Here is a 19,360-nt window from a genome sequence, read left to right on the forward strand (position 1 = left end):
ATTATACACTCAGTACAGGCGTACCGTGTCTTAAATATATCCAGTGTATAGAGATCCTGATGGCCTCTGGCCCAATTTAACATGCTTTTCTTTTTTTTTTTCCCTGAGATTTACATTAAAAGTGTTTTAGATAAGAATTTCAAAGAATGCATTTGAAACAGTATTGGTTTCCTTCTTGTGAATGCTACGTGCAGTGAATAACACTTTTAATTTGAATGTGTGTGTTTGTGGTTATGTGGCTGTCAAGTGTTAACTTGAAAGAGATTCACAGAACAGCATTTTGATGCTGAAAAAGACAGGTTTTTAGAGCTGTGGGTCTACAAGAGAAGGAAGGAAAAGGAGGAAAAGAAGAAGGAGGATGGCTGCTGCTGCTAAGTCACTTCAGTTGTGGCCGAGTCTGTGCGACCCCATAGATGGCAGCCCACCAGGCTCCCCCGTCCCTGGGATTCTCCAGGCAAGAACACTGGAGTAGGTTGCCATTTCCTTCTCCAGTGCATGAAAGTGAAAAGGGAAAGGGAAGTCACTCAGTTGTGTCCGACTCTTAGTGACCTCATGTGGGTGGAATTGGCATTTGTTGAGAGGGGGTTCATTTGCCAGAGCAGAGGGCTGAGCATGGAGCAGGGGAGTCTCTGCTCATGCCCCGTGCTTTAGGATGTCCCTAACATTTTGCTTCTGAGCATCTCTTTTAAATCAAGATGGATCTGGTCTTATCCTCCAAGCTTTTAGGCAGGCAAAGTTTTCATTATTTTTGTGGTTAATTTTTTGTCTAAAAATAGTGGTGACAACCAGTGTTGTATAGTGTGGGTACTAAACGCCAGGCCCTGATTCTTAGTCACTTTGCGTGGTGTGTCAGCTAGGACAGGCAAGGATGTGCTGCAGTAATAAACTTAGCTCCCACGTGTCCGCCGCTTAACACAGCAAAGCTTTACTTCCCCCTCCTGTCCCATGTCTACTGAGGGCTCAGCTCTGCAGTAACAGCGATGCAGAGACCAGGGCAGAGAGAGGCTGCTGTGTCCCCTCTGTGCCGAGGAGGAGAGAAACCAGAGACTCACATGGAGCCTTGTCTCAGCTTTCCCTGATGGATTAGTCCTGCAGTTTAAACTGTGCTCCTGGCCCCATTTACAGGGGACCAGGGAGCGGAAGGAGCAGACGGAGGATATGGTGAGCAGTACTGTTCAGATGTGGTGAGAGTGTTGTGCCCCATCTAGATAGAGCCCACTTCGCTCCTCACATGGGCCCCACCAGGTAGCAGCCAGGATCATCCTTACTGAACTCAGACTGAGAAAATCGAGGCCCAGAGCACCAAGTGGATGGTGGAGCCAGCATGCAAACCCAGGCAGTCTGCTCCCCACTCTGTGCTTTTAAGCAGTTCCCAGGACTGCCTGCCTCTCAGAGGATACGGACATAACTTAAAGTTTACTTTTAAGTTAAGTAAAGGCTTCCCTGGTGGCTTAGTGGTTAAAAGAATCTGCCTGCAATGCGGGAGATCCCAGGTTTGATCCCTGGGTCAGGAAAGATCCCCTGGAAAAGGGAATGGCAACCCACTCCAGTATTCTTGCGTGGAGAATCCCATAGACAGAGGAGCCTGGCCTCCATGGGGTCGCAAAGGGTCAGACATGACTGAGTGACTAACATTTGCACTTCTATTTAAGTAAAAAGTATAGACTTAAAGAATAGCAAGTGAAATAGTGGCACGGATGTTGCAAGAGTAAGGCATACACTGTTTTTGAGATAATCAACAGCCCTCTGGCTGCATGATTTTAGTCCCAGAAGCCCCCAGACTGCCTCCTCCAGCCCAAATCTGGAGCTGCTTGGTGAAAAGCAAACGCAGATAACTCTCCTTGGCTCAGAAAATTCTGCCAGTCTCGGCCTTGCACCCGCTTCTTTGCCTCTTTCCCCTCTCCCTAGAGTCCCATTGCCATCCCAGGCACGGCCTCCTATCTGCATTCTGCATTCTTCTTGCTTCACATTAAATGTTCTGTCTTGAACTGGTTTGGACTCCTCTGCTGAATGGTGCCTGCATTTGCCCCTCACCTCCATGTTCTGTGGCCCTCGGCTGAATCCACCCCGTCCAGCCCAGACCGGGGGGCAGAGGTGCTGCGCAGCACTGCCAGTCTTCTCCCGGATGGACAGGTGCGGGGGGCAGGCTGGGATGTGGGCTCCCTGGTTCCTGAGGTGTGTACACCCCGTGAGCCCTTGTGCTCGGTGGCCAGGCTGGGCCCAGTGCGTCTGCTTCCGTCTTGCCTGGAAGCGGGCATATCAGAATGTGAAACACCTTTCCCTAAGTTTTCCTTGAAACACAAATCCCAGGCCTTGAGTTCTGGATTGAGAAGCGCCACATAATTAATACCCTTGCAGATTTACTGCGCACATGTATATTTCAAAGGCTAGAGACGTCGTGCAATGAAAGAGACCGGTCCAGTGCTTTCCTAACTTACTTGACCACCAACTTTCTTGTCCTGTCAGAAGCATTAGCTTCTCCCCATGGACCCGCCCTGAGAAATGCTGCCTGAGATGTGTTGCTGGATCGGGTCCATTTCATCTGTCTTGTTTATTTGTTTTCATTTTCTTCTCCATTTCACGTATACTCTTCTAGAATTTCTTTCTTACTTGCATTTCAGTGAATGGTTTTCGAGTATTTTAAGTCTCTTTCTTTATGCATTGTCTCTTTATCTTAGAGGATTCCCCTGCCTGCAGTACCTTGAGGTTTAAACCAGAAGAAACAGCCTCCTGATTTCGTCTGGAACCAGTAGCTGACTCTGTCTTCCACTCAGAGTGAATGGCCCTTTTATTGGGCCGGGTTGAGAAATTGGAAGTTCAGAGAGCTGGCAGGCATAGCACAACTTTGAAGTCAGTTACAACTGAGTTCAGATCTCTGCTCTGCTGTTTCCCAAGCTAGGTCACCAGAGACAGATTCCTTTATTCACTCACTCACTCCCTCACCCATTCATCCAGCAAGCAAGGAGACCTAGAAAGGCTTCCCAGAAGAGAGACCCTTGACCTGAGCCACAAATAATTAATAAATGTTTTGTGAAACTAGTCTCAGGCTTTTAGAGGCTCTTTTCTTTAAATAGAAACATTACACAACAGTAAGCATCGGTTGATACACCTGATACTTAGATTTAGAAAATACCAATACTTCAGTATTTTTAAAAAGAAAGAAAATAAAAGACTTTCTAAAAACGTGGCCTCAACTCAGCCAGCATTTACTAAGTGTCTGCTCTGTTCTGGCCTCTGTGCTAAGCTTGACTGTCACCTTCTGTTTAAGAGATTGCTTATACAGGATCTTTTAGTAGTTTAAACTGAAGCGCTACTTCATTCTCTAGGGAAAGGTGGATATGGGTTTAGGACCAGATTTTTTAAAACTTCCTGTCTTTTGTTTCCTACAAGTAGAGAAAACTTTTATTTGGTTTCTTAGCAGCGCTTAACATCATAGGCATGTGTAGGAAGGTTCTTTTTCTTCAGGGGTGGCCTTGAAATACGTCAGCTGGGCTGGCCTGAGAGAAAGCGGAGCTCAGGTGGTATTAGGGAGCAGTGGGGAGTGGCTGTAAGTACAGATGAAGCTTCACCCACTAGCCTGTGGCTCACCTCTTGCGATGTGGCCTGGTGCCAGTCCATGGCCCAGGGTTTGGGGGACCCCTGTGTTAGAGAAATTCTTTGAATTCTGAAATACTCAATGAGGATCAAGTGGAGTGAGTCCTGAAACATGTAAGATGTGGACCAAGCCTCGAGAGCAGGGCGGTCCAGGCAGAGCGTGCAGCAGATGCCTGTTTTCTGCCCAGTGAAATGAAGACAGAGCCTGTCTGCTAAGGGGCATTGCCGTGTCCTCCCGGTATGTGGTGAGCCCTGTGTGCTGGGACATGTTTATCAGTTTCTTAAATTGCCTTGACAAGGTTCTTCCTAAATAAAAGTTTGTTGTAAAGCATGTCCCCTGATGTATGATAAAGATGTTCAAGGAAGGCAAGGAAAATGCGATTCGATGTCAGTTTCATTATGGTTTTGTTCTTGTTTAAATATAGCAGATTATAGATGGCATGCATGGAAATGAAATTAAAGGTCTGAAGGTTGACCACAAACTAACTGATTAATCATCTCAAGCACAGTAAAGAAGCCCTTAGGGTCGGCCTGACTCTCTAAACCAAAACCTATACAGGCTTTTTCTTTTGCTTCCTCATTTATCTCGATCTTGTAAATCTTAGCTGCCCTCCCCTCCCTTTTCTCACTATTTGTCCTCAGATGAAATCACATAATGCAAAGGAAAATTGTGCTTTTAGTTTCACTCTTGATGTAGGAAATGATGTTAAATCAAACCCGTCATTTACTTAAACTGAATTAGACAAAATATAATTGCATTATTTTACATTAAGGTATTCTCTTATTCCCTGACACTCCTACACATACCCAGTTTTCTCTGCAAAAATTTCAGTAAAACTGTACTTTCTGCTTAAATTCAGACTTGCTTGTTCCCAGTCCCTTTAGCTTAAAGTGGGAGTTTGGTCCTCCTAACCTCTCACTCACCTCTGTTCTTCATAGGAATTACGCCTCAGGCCTTAGGCGAGTGGCCTTAGCCCTCTCTGGCTGTAGGGCTTTCTTCTCTAACAGAACTTTGGTTTTTCTTCTACTCTGAACAGCTAAGGCCACAGGGCCCACACTTGCCCTTGCATTGATCTTCCCAAGAAAGCTTGTTTAAAAGAGGGTTGTTGGTCCCCTCTTGCCCCGCAGAGTCTGATTAATAAGATTGGAGATTTTGTTTCTGACGAGTTCCCAGCTGGTCTGACGCTGTTGGTCCGAGGACTACTCTGAGAACTGCTGGTGAGCGTTGCTGTCCTGAGCAGAGAGCCTGAGCTCCCTGGTGTTCTGTGGTTGCCGTCGTTTAGTCGCTGAGTCGTGTTCAGCTCTTTGCGACCCCATGGACTCTAGCCTGCTGGGCTCCTCTGTCCATGGGATTTCCCAGGCAAGAGGACTGGAGTGGGTTGCCATTTCCTTCTCCAGGGGATCTTTGCGACCCATTGCAGGCAGATTCTTTACCACTGACCCATCAGGGAAGCCCTCCCTAGCGTTAAAGAGAAGATACAGCATTTTTCATCCAGTTCCACGGCCTTATTAATTATTTTTACTTTTATACACACCACCTGCTTTGTATCTTATAATAATAAGTAAGTTAAATGAGAAATAAGTTGCTTATAAGTTGATTATATCGCCCTCTTGTGTTTCCGTGTCAAATTTCTTCTTAATAACAGCCTATGTAAAAGTAACAGCTCAGTCGGTAAAGAATCTGCCTGCAGTGCAGGAGACCCGGGTTTGATCCCTGGGTTGGGAAGATCCCTTGGAGAAGCAAATGGCGACCCACTCCAGTATCCTTGCCTGGAAAATCTCATGGAGAGAGGAGCCTGGTGGGCTGTAGTCCATGGGGTCACAAAGAGTCGGGCACGACTGAGTGACTAACACACACATGTAAAAGTAATAACCAGTTCATTGTTGACAACCTGAAAAATGCAGGGGGAAAAAGAGTAAAATAAAAATCACCAATCACTTTACAGTCTACTGTTCAGGGGTTGGGAACTAGCCAGCTAGCTAGCTTCCGACGTTTTTTCTGTCTGTACATACGTCTTGTTTTCCTGTGACTAGTCCTTATCATACAGTTGTTGTTCATTCACTAGCGGCATGTCCGCCCCTTTGCAACCTAATGAATTGCAGCATTCCAGGCAACCCTGTCCTTCGCTGCTGGAATTTGCTCAGATTCATGTCCATTGAGTCAGCGATGCTATCTAATCATCTCATCCTCTGCTGTCCCCGTCTCCTTTTGCCTTTCAAGTATCATACGATGCTTAAGCAATACTGGGCTCATACTGTACTGCTGTTTTATAACTCCAGTCTTCATTTATTTATACACTTGGAAAATGTTTTCCCGTTTTGTACAATACGGTGGCCTAAGAAGCTTCGTTTCATAAGACGCCTACAACTCCCTAAAGCAGAGCCGCCCAGGGACTGCCCTGGTGGCCCAGTGGCTAAGACTCCATGCTCCCAATGCAGGGAGTCTGGGTTCAGACTCATTTCTTCACCCATTCACTCAGTCAACAAGCATTTTACTGTGTCTATGCTGAGGACTTGATGTGACACAGTGGTGGACAAAACAGTCAGAGCCCCCTGTCCTCTTTGCTGCAGGAAGTGAAAAAACACACAGCTGACTCTAAAATGCAGACTCTCCTGAAGAGGACCTGTTCTGCCTGGTTGAGAGTAATGGGAGGTTAGGGAGAAGCGGTCAGTCCAGAGCTAGACCGGTCAGGACCTCACTGAGGAGGTGGCCTGGAGATTGGAAGCCCGCTTTGCCAGCAGCCAGAGGAAGAGTGGTCCCGACAGAAGGCCCAGCAGGTGCCCAGAGGAGAGAACGTGATGGGTCAAGAAATGGAGGAGGCCTGGATTGCTCGAAGGCCAGTGGGAACTGGTGGGGGAGCCTAGGACATGTTGTGCGGGGGCCAGATCTACACTGGGAGGGGGCACTTGAAGCCAGTTCACTGTTAAACTGGTTCACCAGTTCAGTGGTTGATGTGATCTGATAATCACCTTAAAATCTCAATCTAACAGCATGGCAGAGCACAAGAGAATGGCCTTTGGAGTCAGTGAAAACCTTCATTAATACGCTGACCAACTCCTTTACTTACTGTTTGACCTTGGGCAGGTGGCTTAACCTCTCTCAGCCTGTTTCCTCATTAATTGGGTGAGACCAAGACTCATCTGAAGAGAGTTGTTTCAAGCAATAATTTTAGACTGTAGTTGACCAGGCTCCTCTGTCCATGGAATTCTCCAGGCAAGAATACTGGAGTGGGTTGCCATTTCCTCCTCCAGGGGACCTTCCCGACCCAGGGACCGAACCTGGGTCTCTTGTGTCTCCTGCATTGGCAGGCAGAGTCTTTACCACGGCACCACCTGGGCAAGCCCCAGTGATTTTAGATAACATCTGTTAAACACAATGCCATCTGTCATTTTAATAACTGTTTCAGGCTGCTTAGCTTAGAGCAGGGTGTAACGGGGTTTATTATCATGCAGTTTATAGGAGGATGAGGCAGGGAAACCACCCTGAAACTTACCAGAAGAGAGAGTGGTGTCATCCGAAGGATACTTAGGAGTCTCCCCCTCCACTCTTCCAGCCTCAGAAGACCTATTTCAGGATCTGAAATGCTATCATTAGGTTTTTTTCCCCACCACTACTGCTGAGCTTTTCATGTGTAAAGGATTCTAAGAAAATAAACGGGGTTACATTTTATTATTAAGAGTCTGTGTTGCGCCAGGCATTTTGCATGCATTGCAGGCAGTGTCTGCGTGTCTCGGCCCCTTGGCAGCGTGTGGAGTGGCCTTGAATGCCTTGCCCAAGCACAGCCTGGCCAAGTGCACGTCCCCCGGTTGACCGTGTGAGCACAGGGCACTCTGGTGGCTGTGAGGGTTGCACTTACAAAGCCCTGAGCAGCTGATGAGGGAGCATCATTACCTCTCACCCCTCCACCTCTGAGCAGAATCTGTTTCCCCTTAATGCATATGCAACCAAATAAAGTTAAAGTTTAGCTTTTGTTGTTCAGTTGCCAAGTTGTGTCCGACTCTTTCCCACCCCGTGGGCTTGCAGCGCACCATCTTCCCTGTCCCTCCCAGAGTTTGCCCAAGTTCGTGTCCATGGAATCAGTGATGCCATCCAGCCCTCTCCTCTTCTTTCGCTCTCCTCTCCTTCTGCCCTCAATCTTAGCTTAATGGGTTAGTAATAGCTGATAATGATTGTTCATTCACGTATATAGTATATCGTAGTTGTCAAAGCATTCTGATACCTCTAAGAAGACAGTGAGGTAAGCAGTTCATTGCCTTTAGTGCCAGGCCTGGTTTGTGGTTTGATGCCTCCACTTAATAGAGTGTTTGAACACACCTTGCACAGTTCTCAGGAGCCGCCAGTGAAGCAGGCAACCCTGTGTGTCTGCGGTGAAGCAAGAATTTCATTGGCGTCAGGCCCTGGTCCCCTCGCACTGGCTCGGGCTCGTGGAGGAAGGCGCCAGGACACCCATTTTCAAATCAGGGAGCCAAGTCAGCAAGTCAGGCGGTTCTCCCAAAGCCACAGGCCAGAAGTGATGCATGGCCTCATGCCTCGCGGCTCCTGCCAAGAACTCTTTCCTCCGGATCTTAAATGCCCTGGAAGACGGCCTGATGCCCGGGCACCAGGGTAAAACAGCTTCACAGTGGTGAGTCACTCTGCAGGGCAGGAAGGAGTTAACACACGAGCCGGAAGACCTAATTTATACCAGGGAACCTCGGCAGAACGGCTGGGAGCTGGCTCATTACTTTAATTGGATTTTCCAATGTGCTGAGCAAGTCAGCAGATTCGCATTAGCCTTACTTTCAGAGGAACTGTTTCTGTCTGCAGAGGGGAAGGAGAGAAAGAGAAGGCAGTGGGCGGTGAAGAGGGGTTGTCAGAAGTAATGCAGGACGACAAAGCAAGCCGATTACGTGTTCAGTTGGTAGAGTCGCACGTGCAGGTCGGTGTTGTACGTGTCCTGGGGGGTACCATCTGCAGAGCCGCGCTGCTGAGTCACGGCCTCGCCCCATCTCCAGGCCCACACCTGCCGGCCAGCAACTGCCCTGGAGCCTGAAGACCTACAACTGCTGCTTAGCTCCTGTCTTGGGATCTGATGGGTTAGTGAACGCCTCCCCTTAGAAAGTATACCTTCTAGAAAAGATAGGCCATAATCCGCAAACAGATAACAAGATCATTTCATTTCGTAGCAAAGCTCTACAGGGGTAAAGAAAAATAAGGGCATGGAGGTGTGTATGTTTGTATACCCAGAGGAAAACCATTCATGAAGCCTTTTCCAGTGGCTGGAATTGCAAGGGCAGTTTGTATAGTGGCTGGTAGCATTTAAGCAGTTGTAGGCAAAATGATTGTTTTTCTCAAAGCCAATATTAATCATAGTTTATGTGCTTAAACAAATTACTTTTGCATCATTGTGCAGAATGGTAGCCCTCAGCCACCCCCTGTCTGATTTACCCCAGATTCCTTGGTGGGCTTGATATATATGCTCACAGGGGAAGTTGCCCTTTTGTAAGGAAGGAAGCAAACAGCAGTTTGCAAAGCACATGTATTTACCACAACCAAACATCACTCCTGAAAGGGGTTTTAGTGTGTTATATGCTTAATAAAATGGAAAAGATGTACTTTTTAAAACATGCCCTTCCACCTCGTGTTATCTTGAATCACATAAAGAGCTGATGTTAGTTCAACTTTATTGATAAAGGAAATGGGTTGGGAGTAAATGGGAATGGAGGAATCAATAGGACCTCAGTAAAATAAATAGGAAATGATTATATAACGGATTTGAAAGGCTTCTTTTAAAAACCTGAGGCTTGTGAAGGTGATACCAGAAGTCTGTCCACCCATATTATTATTGTGTCATGCTGACCGCATTGCCCATGGGGTGTTTCTGTTATATATCTGTTTGCAATGAAAAGTTTGCCAAAGCCATGAAAAGGATTCCTGAAAGAGCTGGGAAATTAGCAAAGAAAAGGAAAATGACTGAATCCTACAACTGTGAAGCGATCTGATCCATCTCCGTCACAGAAGCAGCACCTTAAAATATCTGAGAGTAGGTGTTCTTGGTTGAGATGGCCAAGAAGGAAATTTTTCTTTTTAAATTTCTGTCATGAGCATATTTTATTTATTTATTAAAAAAATTTTTTTTGGCTGCAGCATGTGGCAGGCGGGATCTTAGTTTCCCTTCCAGGGGTTGAACCCACGCCCACTTGCAGTGGAAATGCGGAGTCTTAACTATTGGCCCACCAGGGAAATCCCAGGAAGGAAGTTTAGTTTTGCCCAAATATGTCCTAAAAGTTTCCTTCTCTTAAGGTTACTCTGCTCTCTCTCTGACTTCTCTCCCTATCTTTATAAAAATAGACAGTTACTATTCACACAATCTCCTTTGCCAGTTTTTGTAAATGAACCAACTTTTTCCCAGGAAATAAAAGGTTGTGTAAGTTTAATTTTTTTTTTTTTTTCCTATGGCCTTTTCATAGGCTTATCACTGGGAAGATTCTGAATTCACAATATGTGGTATTTTTGCCTTCTTGGTTTCTTATCAGCCCCCAAGAATATGTGTGCGGATAACCACAAAGAAATTTGTAAGTCTTGGGGTTTTCCATCACTGCAAACTACAGTCCACCACCCTTACCCTGTGCCTCACCACGATGACGGGGCCGAAATGTGATGCTGTCTGTTTGTTGTGGTCAGTACCTGGCTTTTAAGGGACTTTTCCTCCCAAACAACCCTCAAATTCAGTACAGACCACGGAGTTTCATGACTCTTACTGTTATTTTGTAACACAGCCTTTAGGCCAAAGTGGCAAGGACATTTATGTATTTTTTGTTTTTTCCTGCTTTTATTTCCTGAAGGATAAGAGGCCTTGGTGAAAGCCTTGATGTGGGACTCATGGTTTAAAATGGTTTATAATCACTGTCTCTTCATGTTTCTGTTTTAGAATTTTCACCTTTTTTGAATCAATAGCACAGTCCAGGTTATCCCTCCCTCAACCTCCCCCTAGATGCAGAAGGTGCACAGTAAAGGCTTCTCTTCCAACCAGTGTCCGTCTCTGGAAGGGACCGTCAGCGGTGTAGTCTGTATCCTCTCTGAAATAATTTGAGCATAGACATATTTCTTCCCTCTTTTCGTATAAATCCTTGTACACCATGAATACTGTTTTTCACTTTGCTTTTATCACAAAACAGTTTATCTTGGAGGTATTTCCAAAGTCAGACGTAAAAAACTTGCCTGTCTTTATGGCTATGGGTAGAACTTCCCATCATTTATTAATTGGTCCTCTGCTGATAAATACTGAGTGAACTGAGTGAAGCTGCTCAGTCGTGTCCAACTCTTTACAACCCCCTGGACTGTAGCCCACCAGGCTCCTCCATCCATGGGATTTTCCAGGCAAGAATGCTGGAGGGGGTTGCCATTTCCTTCTCCAGGAGATCTTCCCAACCCAGGGATTGAACCCGGGTCTCCCGCATTGTAGGCAGACACTTTACCGTTTGAGCCACCAGGGAAGTCCGATAAATACTAAACTTGCCTTCAATCTGAACATTCCTGTAGAGAAGAACCTTGTACACACGTGACTTTGTGTTTCCTTTATTCTGAAAATATTTAGTGAGTACCTGCTCTGTGCCAGGCAGTGTTCTAAATTCTGGAAACATAGCAGTGAAGACGCAGACTGCACTCTCAAAGAGCTTGCATTCAAATTGTGCTTAACCAGTCAATCATGTCTGACTCTTTGTGACCCCCATGGACTATACCCCACCAGGCTCCTCTGTTCATGGGGGTTCTCCAGGTAAGAATACTGGAGCGGGTTGCCATGCCTTCCTCCAGGGGAGCTTCCCAATCCAGGGATCAAACCCAGGTCTCTCCCGCATTGCAGGCGGATTCTTTACTGTCTGAGTAACCAGAGAAGCCTGCATTCAAATTGGGAACACAACAAAACACATAAGGAAACAAATACACTTATAAATGGCTAGAGTGGTAAAGGTTAAGAAGAAAGTGATGCAAGGATCTTCACAAACATAGGTAGGTTCTGCCTTGATTAATGGAGGTCCCTACCTCACTTACCACCATCCACACAAAGTGGACGTGACCCCAAGTCCCAAGACCACAGGGTAGTGGGAGGCAGGGGGCTTGTGGCCCAGGAATGAGATTGTTGAGGACTCAGAACAAAATATTATTCTAGCTATCTGTCTAGGACAGAGAGTGAATCCTCTTAATCTTGATTTTTCCCCATCTCAGATCCAAGGCCAGTGTTTTTCACCCTTTCTTTTTTTTCCTCATTATTACCTGCAAGCCTCCACCCCAGGGAGCATTTTTATTAATTTTTTTAAATAATTGTACTTATTTTTGGCTGTGCTGGGTCTTCGTTGCTGTGTGGGCTTTTCTCGAGTTGTGAAGGGTGCCCGGGGCGGGCTCTTCTCTGGTTGTGGCGTGCCAGCTTCTCCCTGCAGTGGCTTCTCTTACGGAGCCCAGGCTCCAGGACTTGTGGGCTTCAGTAGTTGCAGCGCGTTGGGCTCAGTGGTTAATAGCACATGGGGTTAGTTCTCTGCAGCATGTGGAATCCTCCTGGACCAGGGATCAAACCCGTGTATCCTGCATTGACAGGCAGATTCTTACAGACTGTACCACCAGGGGAGCCCAGAGCTTTTCTTAAGGCTTCTTTCCTAATCACTTCCCCTGTGAAATTCGAATACTGCGGTGTTCTCTGTTTCAGTTTACATACTGTGACCACTGGAAAGCCACAAACCGTTACAATATCTGAGGTCGTTTTCACCCCACGCCCTGAGAACCAGCACCCCAGGCCCCGCGGAACAAGGACTGTGCATCTGGCCTGCCAGGCCTGCTGTTCCTCTGCTTGGGTGATGGTGAGATGGCAAAGATGAGGTGGTCTTGGTAGGAATCTCTTTGTCTTTGAAATAAAAGAGAGTTGGTTGGTTCTGGTCCAAGCCCTCTAGTGATAGGAAACTGTCCTCGTGTGTCGCACTGGTGGTCAGGGAGGGCAGGACATGGAGTGACTTAGAGCTGCAGGAAACCTCAGATGAGAACCTCGGGCCAGGGCTAGGGAGGTGTTCCGGGCAGGAGAGAGGATCTCCCCACCCCACCTCTCCATGTCTGCTCCCACGTTGCCTTCAGTTCAGTTCATTCACTCAGTTGTGTCCAACTCTGCGACCCCATGGACTGCAGCACGCCAGGCCTCCCTGTCCATCACCAACGCCCAGAGCTTGCTCAGATTCATGTCCATTCAGTCGGTGATGCCATCCAACCATCTCATCCTCTGTCGTCCCCTTCTCCTCCTGCCTTCAGTCTTTCCCAGCATCAGGGTCTTTTCCAACAAGTCAGTTCTTCGCACAGGTGGCCAAAGGATTGGAGTTTCAGCTTCAGCACCACGTTGCCTTCATTTGTATTTAACATCCCGTAGGATTTTCAAAGTAAACACGTCTTCAGCTTTTCCCAAGTATCAGGGAACACACTAGCACTTTACCTGTTCATGAACTCACTGCATCTTCACAGCAGCCACCCACAACAGGTTATAACATCCTCGCTTTAAAGATGTGGTTAAGAGGGTCCCAAGCAGAGCCTGTACGCGTCAGCCTTGCTCCTTCACACATCGCTTTCTCCCTCTGTCGCTGATAAACACGTGGCATCATCCTGCAGTAGAGTTGGCTGCATGCTGACTGCATCTGCCCCCAGGGTGCAAGCTCTGTGGAGGCAGGCGGTGTTTTAGACATCACGACACCCCTATCTCAGCCCCAGCATCGCAGGTGTCATGGAGTAGGTACTTGGTCAGTGATTGATGAGAGGGTGGGGGGGGTGACCTGACAAGTGAATACACTTAACACGTGAACAAAAGGACCTCTCGAATGAGGGAACCCAGAGCCTCTGCATCCATAACCAGTGCTATGGGTCCCTGGCATCTTGGTTCCACACTGCTGAAACTGACTTCCCCAAGATGCCTAGGTCTCCTTGAGGACAGACTGTATCGTAAAGTCTCCTTAGTCCTGGCTCTCCTGACTGTGTGCCGACTAGACTGTCCTCCCCTTGGTTTCCCACCCCGTCCCCCTGCTCCCCAGCTGGTTACAGTCCTCCCCCTCTCTCCTCTGTGGACTTCTTTCTGCTCCATCCTGAAATCAGGGGGACCCAGGCCACTGCCTTGGAACAGTGAGGGGAAAAAACCCTCCAGCTGTAGGTTGCACTTGCTAAGTAGCTTTCTTTTTTTTTTTATTTTGGTTGTGCTGGGTCTTCATTGTGGTACACGGGCTTTCTCTAGTTACGGCGAGGAGGGGCTACTCTCCAGTGAGGGGTGCGGGCTTATTGCGGTACCTGCTCTAGTTGTGGAGCCCAGGGCTCCAAGTGCAGGGGTTTAATTAAGTCGCTGCAGCCATGGGCTCAGCAGTGGTGGCTGGCGGGCTCTCGAGCACAGGCTCGGTAGCTGTGGTGTGTGGGCTTAGTCTCTCTGTGGCATATGTGGGAATCTTTCAGGGCCAAGGATCCAACCTGTGTCCCCTGCATCAGCAGGTAGATTACTAAAAAGTGGAAAAATTAGGGCTTCCCTTGTGGCTCAGCTGGTAAAGAATCCGCCTGCAATGCGTGAGACCTGTGTTCGATCCCTGGCTCGGGAAGATCCCCTGGAGAAGGGAAAGGCTCCCCACTCCAGTATTCTGGCCTGGAAAATCCCACGAACTGTATAGTCCATGGGGTCGCAAAGAGTTGGACACGACTGAGCGACTTTCACTTCACTTCAGTAAATCAGATGGCTAGGAGACTACATTATTTCTTTAAAATTGGGATTAAATTTACCTACTGTGAAACACACAGTCTGTTTTTTATTTTTTGGCTGCGGTGGGTCCTTGCTGCTGTACGTGGGCTTTCTCTAGTTGCAGTGAGCGGGGGCTACTCTTCATCGTGCTGTGCGGGCTTCTCATTGCAGTGGCTTCTCTGGTTCCGGCGCAGAGGCTTAAGCTGTTGCAGCCCATGGGCTCACTGGTGTGGCTCATGCGCTCTAGAGCAAGAGCTCAGTAGTTGCAGCGAGCAGGCTTAGCTGCTCTGCGCGTGTGGGTATCTTCCCAGACCAGGCATCAAACCGGTGTCTCCTGTATTGCAAGACGAAGTCTTCCCACCGGGCCACCAGGGAACCCCTGGACAGCTTTCTTTTTTAACAGAACTTGGGCCCTGAGGATACAGTTGGGAGCAGGGCGATCAAGGTCTCTGCCCTCATTTCATCGCGTCTGTACTTGACTGGGGCTGACGGTGCTCTCCGAGCCTCAGCTGGTTTTGCGGTTCCCTGTGCGCTCCCCTTTTTAACCGTCTCCCGTCTTTATTTGCTTTTCAGCTCCAGGGCCTGAGCCACAATGTGATCTTCACCTTGGATTCCTTGTTGAAAGGAGACCTGAAGGGAGTCAAAGGCGTGAGTGTTCCAAAATTCGATTTTCACTTCAGCTTCAAAGGATCAATTTGTTTTGTCTTCAAAGATCCGAGTGGTACTCGTATCTGAAAGGCACTCTGAACATTTTCAGCATAGAAAGTGTTGTTGGAAGGTGATCATTAGAAGAAACACACCAACTCACATAGTGTTATTGACCGAGAAACAGGATGAGATGCTGTCAGGAAGACTGGGGTGAGGGGGGTGGTCTGTGCTGAGTCTGGGGTCCACCCTAGTGGACCCACCTCTCAGAAGCACCAGGTACTGCCTTATGGTTTTGACCGGGAACACTCACGCCACAACTTTCTCAGCTTTCTTGGGTGTAATAAGTCACGTGGTGTGCCTGAAAGTGTCCTGTGTAAAGATTCAGTGTTCTGTAATGGAAATTGTTTCTGCTAAGATGTGATTTGAAAATGATTCACCTTTAAGCAAAAGCACGTTTAATCTCAATTTTATTTTTTCTCTTCTAAGGATCTCAAGAAGCCATTTGACAAAGCTTGGAAAGATTATGAGACGAAGTTGTAAGTGTGTTTTCTTATTGGTTTCTTTTGTTTGTTTGTTTTTTGTTACTGTTTTAAGTGTTCTAAGAAAAAGAATAACTAAAATAAAGACAGAGTCTTGAACTAGTTCCTTCAGGAGAAAAACACTGCCGAGTCCATCCTTGTAAGGACCATGAGGCTGAGTATGCTGACCTGATTAGAAGTGGTTACACACCTCCCATGCTGGTTGTCTGGAGTGAGATGTACTTTCATTATCGATTATTTTGGTGTCTGTGGCTGGTACTAATGGTCAAGTTATAGGTCTATGGCTATTGTAGTTTTTCTTTCGTTATAGTTAGTGCATAACTATAGACCATTGACCCATTTCTAGATAACGTGGCAACTCAGAAATAAACAAATAGCTACTGTTTGTGTTGTGGCTCCATTGTAAAGAATCCACCTGCCAATGCAGGAGATGCAGGTTTGATTCCTGGGTGGGGAAGGTCCCCTGGAGAAGGAAATGGCAACCCACTCCAGTATTCTTGCCTGGAGAATCCCATGGACAGAGGAGCCTGGCAGGCTACAGTCCACCAGCTTGCAAGGAGTCAGACATGACTTGGCAACACAACAACGGTAATGTCCCTCTGCCCACCAGGGCCTGAGCACAATGCTTTACATGCATGACCTCCTCACAGCACCCCTCTCGGTGTGCAGCTTGGACTGCCTGTCTGTGGATTAGGAAGCTGAAGCTTAGCAAGGCTAAGGGGCTTCGGAAGGTCCTAAGGCTAGTAAGTGTGGCCTCCCCTCTGGTCTCTGTGACCCCAGGGCAGCATGGCATGGCTGCAGCCAGAGGCCTGCATGCTGGGGTGATCATGTAGGATCAGGGAGACATTGCACGTGAGACCTCAGTGTGGACCTGGCTCATCCTCATACTATCCGGGTTGTTCTTCCACATCCCTTTCTTATTATTTGTTGTTTAGTCGCTCAGTCATGTCCGATTCTTTGTGACCCCATGAATAGCAGCACTTCAGGCTTCCCTGTCCTTCACTATCTCCCTGAGTTTATCAAATTCATGTCCTTTGAGTCAATGATGCCATTCAACCCTCTCATCCTCTGTTGCCCCTTCTTCTGCCATCAGTCTTTCCCGACATCAGGGTCTCTTCTAATGAGTTGGCTCTTTACATCAGGTGGCCAAAGTATTGAAGCTTCAGCATCAGTCCTTCCAATGAATATTCAGGGCTGATTTCCTTTAGGATTGACTAGTTTGATCTCCTTGCTGTCCAAGGGACTCTCAAGAATCTTCTCCAGCACCACAGTTCGAAAGCATCAGTTCTTCTTTATGGTAGAACTTAAATGGAAAGCTTTCATATGGAAAGCTCAGCTTTCTTTATGGTCCGACTCACATCCAGACATGACTACTAGAAACACCATAGCTCATACGTGATGGACTTTTCTTGGCAGTATTGTCTCTGCTTTTTAATACACTTCTAGGTCAGTCATAGCTTTTCTTCCAAGGAGCAATCATCTTTTAATTTCAAGGCTGCAGTCACCATCCGTAGTGATTCTTATTAGTACTCTGAGACATCTATAACACCAGGCGGTGGGGTGGGGTGGGGTGAGAGGAGAAATGTATTTAAAAGCATTTAATAAGCGTCTTGGCTATAAACTTGGGTAACTGTAAACATGAGAGAATAAAAGCATTTCCGTCGGCAGCAATAACAGTAAAGTGAAAACACAAGCCAGAGAAGAACAAATTCAGGATGAAGATGTTTTCCCCGAAACCACTTCTGTAATTGCTTATGTAACATGCACATCATCGAGGATGTGCTGCCTAAGGAACGCTTCTAATGTGCTGTGACGGTGACAAACGGAGCTGAGAACAGAAGGGCTCGTAAAGTGGCCAGCCAGGGTCAGTGACGGCCGGGGCCACGGGGTCAGGCCCTCGGGTCTCGCCCTGTGCGAGTGGGTCGTGAGTGCCCACAGGACCGCCAGGCCCAGGGGCACCTGCACACAGCAGGAAGGCGTTAGAGCTGAGTCCTTACAAGGAGGGCGGGTCTCCTGAGTTCTCCCCACATCCCTCAGGTTTCTCTCGCTGTCCCTTCTTGGTTCGTCTGTACTGTATTGCTGTGATAGGTGAGGATTTATCACCCTTGTATAGCCATCCCCCATCACTTTTCCACCCCACCCCCTCCCCAGTTGTCCAATAAGATAAATACAGTGATTTGTGTTTTAAGCCAGTTGTCAGTGGTTACATTTTTGCGAGTATATATATGCATTGTTGAACATGTATATGTCCTCAGGCTGTCCATGGGATTCTCCAGGCAAGAATACTGGAGTGAGCTGTCATTTCCTCCTCCAGTGGATCTTCCTGACCCAGGGATCGAACCCACATCTCCTGCATCAGCAGCCTGGTTCTTTACCTCTAGTGCCATCTGGGAAGCCCTGAACGTTCATGCATTAGTCTTTTTGTGGATGGGTTTGTCCAAATATGGATTCCTTTGTCTTAGATAAATATCTAGTGGGGGAATTGTTGAGTTACTGGGTAAATATATGTTTAATTTCATTTTTAAAACTCTCAAATAGGTTTCCAAAGTGTTCGCCCCGTTTTTACTACACAATCATTGTATGGAAGTTCTCATTGTTCCACATCTTCAGTAGCATTTGAGATTGTCCATCTTAATTGGGTATTTATTTTTCATCTCTGTGATCACCAGTGAATCACTTCTTTGTTTGCTTACTGGCCTTTTATTGATATGTCTTACACAAAGGGGTCAAATATTAAATAAATATGTATTGTCAGTCTGAAGGTGTGCTATGATTGAATTCCCACTTTTTTTTTTTTTGCTTTTTCTTAATGAATCAATTGCCTCATTTATTCATGTACTCAGTTGTACATGAATCTATTGTGAATTTTTATTATCCCAGCAGATGTCCAATACCTGTTAATGTTGCTGCTGAGCAGATGCATGATGTATATTATTATGGTGATTATATATCTATTATCATTAAATTCTCTGTCAGTTCCTTTGCCCTCCTGGAGACATCCTTCCAAGGCCCCCCATGTCAGCAGAGGGGCTTCCTTCATAGCTCAGTTGGTAAAGAATTTGCCTGCAATGCCAGAGACACAGGTTCAATTCCTAGATCAGGAATATCCCCTGGAGAAAGAAATGGCAACCCACTCCAGTATTCTTGCCTGGAGAATCCCATGGGAGGAGGAGCCTGGTGGGCTACAGTCCATGGGGTCAGAAGAGTCGGACACGACTGAGAGCCTAGAGAGAGATGTCAGCAGAGCGGCTCTCACCCTGGGGCTCCCCCTAGTGGTAGACCTATTTCCTTGCCGTGGTAGGCCCAGTATTTTGTGAGCACACCACCTCTTCCCTGACGGTTCCCTGATAGCTCAGCTCAGTTGGTAAAGAATCTGCCTGCCATACCTGAGACCCTGGTTTGATTCCTGGGTCGGGAAGATCCGGTGGAGAAGGGATAGGCTACCTGCTCCAGTATACTTGGGTTTCCCTTGTGACTTAGCTGGTGAAGAATCAGCTACAATGCAGGAGACTGGGCTTCGATCCCTTGGTTGGGAGGATCCCCTGGAGAAGGGAAAGGCTACCCATTCCACTATTCTGGCCTGGAGATTTCCATGGACTGTATAGTCCAGGGGATCACAAAGAGTCGGACACAACTGAGCAACTTGCACTTTCACGCCACCTCCAGCCCTTCCCAGAGAGCAGCTCTAAAGGAGGTAAAATTTTCAGGTTTTGGCATGTCCAGCAATCCCTTCCTTCTGCCATCACACAAAATTGAGAGATGGCTGAATATAAAATTTTAATTTTGTAATCATTTTCTTATAAAATGTTGAAAGCATTACTCCATTGTTTTGCAATTTCCACTGTTGCTCGTGAA

At 47.0% G+C, this 19,360-nt stretch overlaps 1 protein-coding gene across 4 annotated transcripts in view; it reads left to right on the plus strand.

Moving 5' to 3' along the window:
• Positions 1–19,360, plus strand: part of ASAP1 (ArfGAP with SH3 domain, ankyrin repeat and PH domain 1) — a 328,727-nt gene that overhangs the window by 229,770 nt on the left and 79,597 nt on the right. For all 4 annotated transcript variants that reach the window (XM_061123183.1, XM_061123185.1, XM_061123186.1 and 1 more), the window contains 2 exons: positions 14,892–14,966; positions 15,453–15,502. In XM_061123183.1, coding sequence (XP_060979166.1) covers positions 14,892–14,966; positions 15,453–15,502 — 125 coding nt within the window. The remainder of the gene's footprint in view (positions 1–14,891; positions 14,967–15,452; positions 15,503–19,360) is intronic.

This window comes from Dama dama, chromosome 21 (genome assembly GCF_033118175.1).
Source record: "Dama dama isolate Ldn47 chromosome 21, ASM3311817v1, whole genome shotgun sequence".
Classification (NCBI taxonomy): domain Eukaryota; kingdom Metazoa; phylum Chordata; class Mammalia; order Artiodactyla; family Cervidae; genus Dama; species Dama dama.